General features: G+C 38.2%; 1 protein-coding gene across 1 annotated transcript in view; it reads right to left on the reverse strand.

Annotated features, from left to right (window-relative positions):
• The window catches only part of LOC307164784 (E3 ubiquitin-protein ligase SH3RF3-like), a 136,593-nt gene that overhangs the window by 12,984 nt on the left and 110,918 nt on the right, over positions 1–12,691 (reverse strand). Inside the window, exons 5-6 of the mRNA XM_079881876.1 lie at positions 7,909–8,003; positions 5,161–5,331 (exon numbers count right to left, since the gene is read on the reverse strand). Coding sequence (XP_079738002.1) covers positions 5,161–5,331; positions 7,909–8,003 — 266 coding nt within the window. The remainder of the gene's footprint in view (positions 1–5,160; positions 5,332–7,908; positions 8,004–12,691) is intronic.

The following is a 12,691-nucleotide window of genomic DNA, read 5'->3' on the forward strand; positions in this document are numbered from 1 at the left end:
TATTCTGGTACAGCCCTAGAGGACACACAATCACAGAACATGAGGACACACAATCACAGAACATGAGGACACACAATCACAGAACATGAGGACACACAATCACAAAACATGAGGACACACAATCACAAAACATGAGGACACACAATCACAGAACATGAGGACACACAATCACAGAACATGAGGACACACAAACACAAAACATGAGGACACACAATCACAAAACATGAGGACACACAATCACAAAACATGAGGACACACAATCACAAAACATGAGGACACACAATCACAGAACATGAGGACACACAATCACAGAACATGAGGACACACAATCACAAAACATGAGGACACACAATCACAAAACATGAGGACACACAATCACAAAACATGAGGACACACAATCACAGAACATGAGGACACACAATCACAAAACATGAGGACACACAATCACAGAACATGAGGACACACAATCACAGAACATGAGGACACACAATCACAGAACATGAGGACACACAATCAGAAAACTTGCCGACACAATGAGCGCTAATGTAACACAGGAGTCAGAGTCTCGGATGTGTATTGACCGCTAGTCTAGATGATGTTTAACGGTTTCTTGAGGTCAGTCTCGGCCTGAGGACGCTAATGGAGGATTACAGAGGGATTATAAACAGAGATCCCAGAGGAATCAATTATTGACTGAAATGAATCAGAGCGATTCTCATAATTTCAGCAACAACAACAAAAAAAAACATGCAGTTCTCAGTGTTAGTTTATGTTAGTTAAAGGGGATCTATTATGCAAAATTCACTTTTAAATGGTGTTTGAATGTGTGTCAGCAGTGTGTGTACACAACCACCCTATACTGGTAAAAATACACCCACTCCCCTTTTTTTAATCCCCATAAATCATAAGCAGTGTCTCAGAACAAGCAGATTCTAGCTTTTGTGACATCACATTGTACAGGCCACGCCCACAGACTCCACCCTATTAGCATAGCTCCTCCCCTCAGTGAGCTGCACAACTGTTTATCTCCTCACCAGAGCGTTTAACAGCAGCATTCAAGTAAGAAAAGTATTCTTATTAAAGCTACTAAAGTTATTCTGTATATTACACTGCTTTCACTTTAATACACAGATCTAATATACACATGCAATTTATTTTCCTGCTGTTTTACGTTCACAGGCATAACCGACTGTAATAGTCAAAAATCAAACAGATGTTTCAGTTTTTGGCAGAGTATCCGAGGCACGAGCTGTACAGGCTCCGCCCTCTTCTGGAAAGGGGGCGGGGACCATCAGCTCATTTGCATTTAAAGATACATGCACAAAAACAGCATGTTTTTTCTTCCACTTATTTACAACATGGTATAATAAATGATCTGTGGGTTTTCTTGAGCTGAAACTTCAGACACATTCAGGGGACACCTGAGGCTTATATTACATCTTGTAAAAAGCGGCAATGCATTGACTAATGTTTATAAACGAGACCTCATGATAAAGTGTTCAAATTAAATTCTATAATTCAAGAAGTTTCAGTTTAAGTGAATGTTCTTCAACCTTTATACTTTTTATCACCAATAATTTTAAATGATTTTTCTGGTCATTCTCAACGTTTTAAAACTTATCTTTTTTTAAGTTTTTATTAATTTCCATGACTTTTTCAAATCCCCAAAAAATCCCTCAAATATCCAAGGTCTCATTTCAGGACATATGTAGAATGATCCTATACATAGATCACTGGAAGAAAAATGAAATAACCTATTAAACCTGAAAGTATTATGCAATCATTTAAAACATTTATCCGTTTATAGAACTTTTTGACATAAAGGGTTCTTTAAAATTGAGTCAAGAACCCTAGAGTTTTATCTAGAACCCCATTAAACCTCTTTTGTGTAGTTATAAACTGTCACAGAACTGCAATATCAACTCAAGTAACCATTAAACTCTATTATTCTGCATAGTTCATGATGCAGGAATGAGCGACTCAAATCTTCTGTGTCTGCTGACATTTACCGTGTAATGACTTCATTTACTCTGGCGTTTTGTGCTGCATTAATCAGACTGAAGTGAACCTGTACAGACAGAGGAGAGATGAGGATTTACAGCGATGGATTCCTCAGATATCAGCCTCTCTAAGTGAAACAGATCACGTTTTTATGTTGACCCTCCCGTATGGAGGCCACCTGAGGGAAAATGATTCCCAGAAGCCCGGAGCCGTGGCTTAATGTGTTTACAGACGCTACACGACTCCACCTGTGTGAAAACACACACACACACACACTCTCGGGAGGATTCGCCTCGTCTCAGGATCGTTATCGCTGCTTTCATTGTATGAGGAAAAAGGTGTTTGTTCGCCTGTCACACATGAAGTTTCTGCAAATGCAACTTCCCCAATTACAGCTGAGACTCACACGTCTAAAACGGCACTGGGAACGCAAACATTTGCACGTTTATTTCAGGAGTTTTCAAAACACCAGATGCAAAGGCTCACAGGTAACCTCGGCAAACATGTGATGATGATGATGATGAAAATTCAGAGACTCAAACAGATTCAAGCTGCACGATTCTGATAAACCGAGAATATTTTTTTGTTTGTTTAAAATAGAGATCATGATTCTCCCACAATTCTGAATAGACAACTAAACAAAATAACATGCCATTTAGCATGAGGTTCGGACAATATGTCAGTTACTACAGTAAAAAATCATTTTGAATGAATGATGATTCAATGTCACACTTACAAAAACTTCACTTGTTTCATTATAAATCAGCATTTTTTAATGAATTTCTTGAATGAATGATTCAATGATTGTTTCATTACTGGATGAAGCAGAATTTTGAACAAAACTCTTAAATTAATGATTTAATGACTCACGCAAAGTCTTCACTTGTTGCATTACTGGATGAATCAGAGTTTTTGAACAAATCTCTTGAATGAATGATTCAATGACTCACGCAAAGATTTCAAGTGTTTCATTACTGGATGAATCAGCATTTTTGAACAAATCTCTTGAATAAATGATTCAATGACTCACGCAAAGACTTCAAGTGTTTCATTACTGGATGAATCAGCGTTTTTGAACAAATCTCTTGAGTGAATGATTCAATGACACATGCAAAGACTTCAAGTGTTTCATTACTGGATGAATCAGCGTTTTTGAACAAATTTCTTGAATGAATGATTCAATGACTCACGCAAAGACTTCAAGTGTTTCATTACTGGATGAATCAGCATTTTTTAACAAATTTCTTGAATGAATGATTCAATGACTCACGCAAAGACTTCAAGTGTTTCATTACTAGATGAATCAGCATTTTTGAACAAATTTCTTGAATGAATGATTCAATGACTCACGCAAAGATTTCACTTGTTTCATTACTGGATGAATCAGCGTTTTTGAACAAATTTCTTGAATGAATGATTCAATAACAAACACATTTTTTAACAGTCACTTGTCGCCACCTACTGGTGTAACAATGTAATCAATACAATCTTTATTTGAAGCATCAAGTTACCTTCAAAAGGTGATTTACTCTATTTTGATTGGTACAGTAGTCATCAGTGTTTATATCCGAACTATAAACTTTTATCCCAGTACTTCTGAATGAATGTAAGACAGAAATAATGATACAGTGTGTTTGAAAAGACAAAGCTGTTTCATATCTATACATGACAAATGCTCTCTCTGGCTCAGAACACAGATCTGAATGTTCGCTGTGATCGGATTTGTCAAAGATTTAATAGAGACGAATCGCTGTCATTTAGGAATAAGATCATGTGGGTGTTTGAATCGAGATCAGGACCTTTTAATGATTAATCGTGCAGCTCAAAGATCTAGTAATAGACTCTCCAGATTCTCTCCAGTGGAAACGCAGCTCTAATGCATCAGCTATATATCCTAATCAATGTGTCAGCGGAGCAATTTCACCTTCTCAACTCTGGTCATTAAAGCCTGCGCATGTAAAACACACCTGCACTGATCCAGGCCTTCAGCTGGAGATAAGCATCTGGAAACTCAAGGGAAACATTCTTTCTGTTGCTCGTTCATTTTACTGTTACTGCGAGTCGAAACAAACCCAAAAGATCGGCTGAAAGATCAAGGATCGGCTCAATAAAAGATTAAATAATACTAGAAATATTGTAAAATCAGGTCTGGATCAATTCTGTTCAACAGCACATTCTGTAACGTGTAAAAACGAATGTTTGTGTGTCTATAAAACAGATCTTTAGAAATCTGCTCTGTTCAAACACAGAAACCTGCAAATAATTAGGACTTGATTATTCAAACAATTACATGAAAATGAGCAGGGTGCTTTGAAGCATGTTTCCAACCTTTTTCTCATAATTCTGTGTTTATATTTTGCAATTCTGGCTTTTTCCTCATAATTCTGCATTTATAACTCATAATTTTCACTTTCTTATAATTCTGCATTTATAACTCATAATTCCGAATTTTTTCTCATAATACTGCGTTTATAACTCATAATTCTGAATTTTTCCTCATAATTCTGCATTTATAACCCATAATTCTGAATTTTTTTCTCATAATTCTGCGTTTATAACTCATAATTCTGACTTTTTCCTCAGAATTTTGCATTTATAACTCATAATTCTAACGTTTTCCTCATAATTGTTTATAACTCGTAATTCTGACTTTTTTCTCAGAATTCTGCATTTATATTTAGAAATTCTGTCCATTTCCCATAATTCTGCATTTATAACTCATAATTCTGAATTTCTTCTCTAACTCATAATTCTGCATTAATAACTCATAATTCTGACTTTTTTCTTCCTCATAATTCTGCATTTATAACTCATAATTCTGACTTTTTTCTTCCTCATAATTCTGCATTTATAACTCATAATTCTGACTTTTTTCTTCCTCATAATTCTGCATTTATAACTCGTATTCCATTTATGTCTCATTATTGAAAACTGACTAACATGCACTCAAACCAAAATAGAGAAATGCTCTACAATAATGCGAATAAGATGTGAAAATAATGTGTTTAACATTTCAAACACTCCGATGTGTATGATGAACAGCAGGACTGAGGGCCAGTTTTTAATGTCAAAAGCTGAGAAGGTTGAACTGCTTCAGTGATGAGCAGATACAGCCGACGCATTAGTTTCAGTAATGAACGTGAGACGTGACTCCCTCACCTGGAGACGGGCGTGACGTAGTTTCCCGGGAAAACTCCCGACGCTCCGGAGCGCAGTGACGTTCCTTTGAACCATCCGTCCTGACACTTCTCCGTCACGCGGTACATCTCGCTCTTACGCAGCTCCAGCTCGTCGGCCTTCTGCGGTTTGTAAGCGTACATGGCCAGATAGCTGCGGAAAATGAGAAATATATAATAATGAGCAAACAATATTCCTGATTATCTTATGCTCACAAATAGGGTATTTTAAGTTTTAACCAGGTTTGCACAAATGTATCGCTCATTGTTAATGTTAATTACACGGCTCTGTGGAATGCTTGATTCTGATTGGTCAGTCGCGCCGGTATATTATTCCCAGATAACAACAGAAACACAGGCTCATCCGGGTCACTGAAGTCAGCAGCGCTATACACTCGCTACGGTTTTTCTTCGTGGAAGTTTTGCGATTGGTGAACTAATAAAATCTTAAAACTCAGTCGAATCAATATTTTGTGTAGAGTTATTTAATTATGCCATCCAGTATCGTGGACTCGCTCTCTCTTGTTTCATAGAAACGCAGCGGCGGCCATTTTGTGACTATTGTTTTATACACTGTTGGATTATAATATACAAACAGGTACGATTTTAAAACAGTTTAATCTGAAATCAATATCTCCATAATTATTTATGTGGTGAAATGCTGTGTAATAAGTGTTATGCCTGTATACCGTATCTCTTAATTGATCTTGCCGCTGAAACTGCTCTCTCTGTGAAGCTTTGCGTTTAAAGAGCTAATAAAATATTTCAACTCAGATTAATATTTCATGTCTAATTATTTACTGATGTGGCAAGTAGCCGTGTAATAAGCGGGATAATGTAAATCCGTCGGGTCCTGATCACCCTGTCAGGGTTTATTCTAACAACCGGCTGGATGTACATTATCTCTTACTTAACTAATGGGACCAAATATATTCATATTTCACTCTATTCTGTAGAATTCAACAGTAAACATGGCGTCTAGAGATAACAGAGAAAACAACCGAGAAGACTCTTCCAAAGCAGACATCAGAAACACTTTGCTTTGTCACCCTGCGGAGACTGCGGTGTGTGTGTGTGTGTGTGTGTGTGTGTGTGTAGAGCTGCGACTCTAATCGCACTTGAGAGACTGCAGAGAATAAAACACCATCATCACTTTGCTTTTCCTTCACGGAGTCGAACGGATGGAGAAATGAGGGGCATGTGGGATTCGCTGCACTGACAGGCTAACAAAAGCTGAAAGTGTGTGTCATTTCACTAAATATGTTGCTACAAAAACACAGAGACTCCAAAGAATCAGAGTTGGGTTTTTTTACTGTTCACTAAACCGAATCAACGTGTGTGTGACGCAGGATTGATGCCTCTCTTTAGAGGATTGATCAACTACAACAGCAGCAATTTATTACAATGAGTCCCTATCAAATCGAGTCCGCTGCTAAAACACACAGCGATTTCATGAATCTCTCACATAACGAGCTAATAAACACAGACGTGAACACACACTAATCCTTCAAACATATGATCCTCACATAATCAATCACATCAGCTGATATGTATATATATATATATATATATATATATATATATATATAATATTATGTAGGCTATATTCATATTTGACATATTTGACAATGTAATTAAATCAAATATGTCATATGATTATACATTATACATTTAATTATTATTATATAAAAATAAAATCATATATAAAATCTCCCTACAAATATAGATTTTATCTACAGTATTTCAGTCAAATATAAATAAATATAAATAAAAAATATATAAAATAATAACATAGTATTATTATAGTATAATAATGTAATTTAAATACTGTTTTATATATATATATATATATATATATATATATATATATATATATATAAAACATATACAATCTCTCTATATCTACATAGTATGTGTAATTATCCTGAGTACTTCAGTTAAATATAAAAGAATATACATAAAAATAAATATATATGAAAATAATAATAATAATAATAATGTATAGGACCCAGATGGTACGTGAAAACATACATATACACACACACACACACACACACACACACACACACATATATGTATGTATGTATGTATGTATGTAAAAATATACAGTAATGATAATATTAAATCATTATCGTTACTATTATTATATAAAAATAAAACAATATATAATATTCTCTACAAATATAGATTTTGTCTTCTGTACTTAGTCAAATACAAATAAATATACCTAAAAAAATATAAAAAATATATATAAAAAATACAAAATAATAATAATAATAAAGAATTAATATAACAATACAATGTAAATATTATTATAATTAATAATATATATAAAAATAACAACATACAATATCTACACAATATATGTTATAAATAATATATATATAATATATAATATAAATATAAATAATTATATTTAGTATTTCAGTCAAATATTCAATAAAATATACATGAAAATAAAATTAATAGTAATGTATAGAACCTAGATATCGCAGGTACGTCTCTAAGATGTCTGCATTTAATCTGGAAAACTGTTGTGTGCAAATGTCTGAGAAACGTCTTAGAAAAAAGCAGTTTTACATCCAATGAAATCATAAACATCTTAGAGACATATTGCAGATGAGCAAACACTGTTACAGATGTAAAAGCAGACGTCTGTGTGTGTGTGTGTGTGTGTGTGTGTGTGTGTGTGTGTGTGTGTGTGTGTGTGTGTGTGTGTGTGAGGACTCACATGTTGAGCGGCAGCTGGACTTTAGCGGCGGCGAGAAGTTCTCCGGCTGAAGACGTGACGCGAGGAGGAACAGCAGACGCTGAGATGGAGGAGTCCTGTGGAGACAACCAGACACATGCAGTCACCTTCACCTTCTCCTTCACCTTCTCCTTCTCCTTCTCCTTCTCCTTCACCTTCACCTTCACCTTCTCCTCCTTCACCTTCACCTTCTCCTTCACCTTCTCCTTCTCCTTCTCCTTCTCCTTCACCTTCACCTTCACCTTCTCCTCCTTCACCTTCACCTTCTCCTCCTTCTCCTTCACCTTCTCCTTCACCTTCTCCTTCTCCTTCTCCTTCTCCTTCACCTTCACCTTCACCTTCTCCTCCTTCACCTTCACCTTCTCCTCCTTCACCTTCTCCTTCTCCTCCTTCACCTTCTCCTTCACCTTCTCCTTCACCTTCTCCTTCACCTTCTCCTTCTCCTTCACCTTCACCTTCTCCTCCTTCACCTTCACCTTCTCCTTCACCTTCTCCTTCACCTTCTCCTTCACCTTCTCCTTCACCTTCTCCTTCTCCTTCACCTTCACCTTCTCCTCCTTCACCTTCACCTTCTCCTCCTTCACCTTCACCTTCTCCTTCACCTTCTCCTCCTTCACCTTCACCTTCTCCTCCTTCACCTTCACCTTCTCCTTCACCTTCTCCTTCACCTTCTCCTTCACCTTCACCTTCTCCTTCTCCTCCTTCACCTTCACCTTCTCCTCCTTCACCTTCTCCTTCTCCTCCTTCACCTTCTCCTTCTCCTTCACCTTCTGCTTCACCTTCTCCTTCACCTTCTCCTTCTCCTTCACCTTCTCCTCCTTCACCTTCTCCTTCTCCTTCTCCTCCTTCACCTTCTCCTACTCCTTCACCTTCACCTTCTCCTCCTTCACCTTCACCTTCTCCTTCTCCTCCTTCACCTTCTCCTTCACCTTCTCCTTCACCTTCACCTTCACCTTCACCTTCACCTTCTGCTTCACCTTCTCCTTCTCCTTCACCTTCACCTTCACCTTCTCCTTCACCTTCTCCTTCTCCTTCTCCTTCACCTTCACCTTCACCTTCTGCTTCACCTTCTCCTTCTCCTTCTCCTTCACCTTCACCTTCACCTTCACCTTCTCCTTCTCCTTCACCTTCTCCTTCACCTCTCCTTCACCTTCTCCTCCTTCACCTTCTCCTTCTCTTTCTCCTCCTTCACCTTCTCCTTCACCTTCTCCTTCACCTTCTCCTCCTTCTTCTCCTTCTCCTCCTTCACCTTCTCCTTCACCTTCTCCTCCTTCACCTTCTCCTTCTCCTTCTTCACCTTCACCTTCACCTTCACCTTCTCCTTCTCCTTCTCCTTCTCCTCCTTCACCTTCACCTTCTCCTCCTTCACCTTCACCTTCTCCTCCTTCACCTTCTTCTTCTCCTTCACCTTCTCCTTCTCCTTCACCTTCTCCTTCACCTTCTCCTTCTCCTTCACCTTCTCCTTCTCCTTCACCTTCACCTTCTCCTCCTTCACCTTCTCCTTCACCTTCTTCTTCTCCTTCACCTTCTCCTTCACCTTCTCCTTCACCTTCTCCTCCTTCACCTTCTCCTTCTCCTTCACCTTCTCCTCCTTCTCCTTCTCCTACTCCTTCACCTTCTCCTCCTTCACCTTCACCTTCTCCTTCTCCTTCTCCTTCTCCTTCTCCTCCTTCACCTTCTCCTTCACCTTCTCCTTCTCCTCCTTCACCTTCTGCTTCACCTTCACCTTCTCCTTCTCCTCCTTCACCTTCACCTTCTCCTTCTCCTTCTCCTCCTTCACCTTCTCCTTCTCCTTCACCTTCTCCTCCTTCACCTTCTGCTTCACCTTCACCTTCTCCTTCTCCTCCTTCACCTTCTGCTTCACCTTCACCTTCTCCTTCTCCTTCACCTTCTCCTTCTCCTCCTTCACCTTCTCCTTCTCCTCCTTCTCCTCCTTCTCCTTCACCTTCTCCTTCACCTTCTCCTCCTTCTTCTCCTTCTCCTCCTTCACCTTCTCCTTCACCTTCTCCTCCTTCACCTTCTCCTTCTCCTCCTTCACCTTCACCTTCTCCTTCTCATTCTCCTCCTTCACCTTCACCTTCACCTTCTCCTCCTTCACCTTCACCTTCTCCTTCTCCTCCTTCACCTTCTCCTTCTCCTCCTTCACCTTCACCTTCTCCTTCTCCTTCTCCTCCTTCACCTTCTCCTCCTTCTTCTCCTTCTCCTCCTTCACCTTCTCCTTCACCTTCTCCTCCTTCACCTTCTCCTTCTCCTCCTTCACCTTCACCTTCACCTTCTCCTTCTTCACCTTCTCCTCCTTCACCTTCACCTTCTCCTCCTTCACCTTCTTCTTCTCCTTCACCTTCTCCTTCTCCTTCACCTTCTCCTTCTCCTCCTTCACCTTCTCCTTCACCTTCTCCTTCTCCTTCTCCTTCTCCTTCTCCTTCACCTTCACCTTCTCCTTCTCCTTCTCCTTCACCTTCTCCTTCTCCTCCTTCACCTTCACCTTCTCCTCCTTCACCTTCACATTCTCCTCCTTCACCTTCACATTCTCCTCCTTCACCTTCTCCTTCTCCTCCTTCCCCTTCTGCTTCACCTTCACCTTCTCCTTCTCCTTCACCTTCACCTTCACCTTCTCCTTCACTTTCTCCTTCACCTTCACCTTCTCCTTCTCCTTCTCCTTCTCCTTCACCTTCTCCTTCTCCTTCACCTTCTCCTTCACCTTCACCTTCTGCTTCACCTTCTCCTTCACCTTCTCCTTCACCTTCTCTCACTCAAACACTCACTCACATATATACCAAAATTGCCCATCTGCCATTGTGAGGTCAAACAGGTAAAGCTCTCCTTTAAACTGAACGGATCTTTCCGGGGGTTTCCACTAATGGCTCCTGACAGGATGCATTATGGGAATTTACATGATCCATCTGTTTCAATCAGGCAAACCTCCAAAGATTCACCTTTGACCTCAGAACACTAATGGAGCCCAACGCTCTAACTGGAACTGACCAGCTGAGCCCGGGTCAAAGGTCAAGAGAACCGACCCAACGATACAGCTCAAATAACTATGACATTCAATATATCTCTGCATACTTATGGATTTACTCTGAAATAATGTTAAATAGGAGATTTGAATCAATCAGTCATTGCAGTCAAGTACATTCAATAGGTTTCATTTAAGAAACACAGTAAATTATATTCAATAAAGGAAGAATCATATTGAATCATTTCCATTTATATGCACCAATTTAACAATATATAGTCATAAACAGCAATACTGACCGAAATATATTTATACTAAAACAATGAAAAATCTGGTCAAAAATTTGGATTTTTAATTTTTTTTTTAATGTTAATGTAAAATTTGGCTATGCCATCACAAGAATAAATTACATTTTAAAATATATTCACATAGAAAACTGCTATTTTAAAATTATAATAATATTTCACAATTGTTACAGTGTTTTAGATGCAGCCTTCATTCAAAACTTAAAAAAACGTAATTATTCCATTACATATTTATATTTTAATATATTATATATTTGCCTGGATAAAATATAGGTGAACAAACAAACAAAAATGACACGAGGACTTCAGTGATAATTTCTGAGTGAATCATTGAATCAGAGTCATTTGATTGATTTCACTGAATCATGAAACTGAATCACATAAATGAATCAAACACGAGATGAGGACGAATCATGAACCACGTTTTTAGGACAATACATGGACAAATAAAACCCCTTTAAAATCCCTGTGGGTCAAACACACATCCTCACTTCTTAATGATTCGTTGTTCTTGTTAAATCTACAGCTATGCTGAACTATAGCTGAATAAACAACACAGAGGATCAAATTCCCCATAAATCAGCCTAATGTTCCTCTGCGCATCTGAACTGAATGAATCAAACGCACAATAATCCACAACAGGATCTGAAGAAGACATCTGGCCGTTCATTAGTGTTGTTCACATTCATTAGAGAGCCAGAGTTGAACACACTCAGTGCTTTTAGACTTCAACACTAGCAACTGCACAGAAACCACCGGAATAACAAAGATAACATATCAAAAGACTATTGTGACCCTGGACCACAAAACCAGTCACATGGGTCAATTTTTAGACATTGAGATTTATACATCACATGCAAGCTGAATAAAGAAGCTTTCCATTGATGTGTGGTTTGTTATGATTGGACAATATTTGGTCGAGATACAACTTTGAAAATCTGGAATCTGAGGATGCAAAAAAATCTAAACATTGAGAAAATCTCTTCGGGTCAAAAATGACCCGAAGCGTTTAAATAAAAAAATATTAAAAATCGTAGCTTCATCAGAATGGTCCGAAACTTGGTGACTTTGTTGGTACTTGGTATATGAACACCCAAAAAAATTGGGGACAGGATTTGAGTAGTCTAAGTGGCTGTAAAAAAAATAGTCACACTCAGGACATTCGGGTCAAAAATGACCCCCATAGGAAATGAATGGGAAATTGGCAAAAATGTGAAAATACAGAGTTTTTTTGTGCGTACAATCTACAAATCAGCCACGATCCAGAAAAAAAGTACACAACAGTGAAGGGGTGAATCTATAAAACATCAAGAGTGCAAAACAGACACATCCACACACACACACACACACACACAAACACACTTTTATACTCATACACACTAATAAATTCAGATTACAAACATCTGTTTTGAATTTTAAAAAATCACAGCTTCATCGGAATGTTACGAAACTAGGTGACTTTTATGGTATTAGGTATGTGAACACACAAAAATATTGAGGT

The sequence above is a fragment of the Squalius cephalus genome (assembly GCF_949319135.1).
Source record: "Squalius cephalus genome assembly, chromosome: 9".
NCBI lineage: Eukaryota > Metazoa > Chordata > Actinopteri > Cypriniformes > Leuciscidae > Squalius > Squalius cephalus.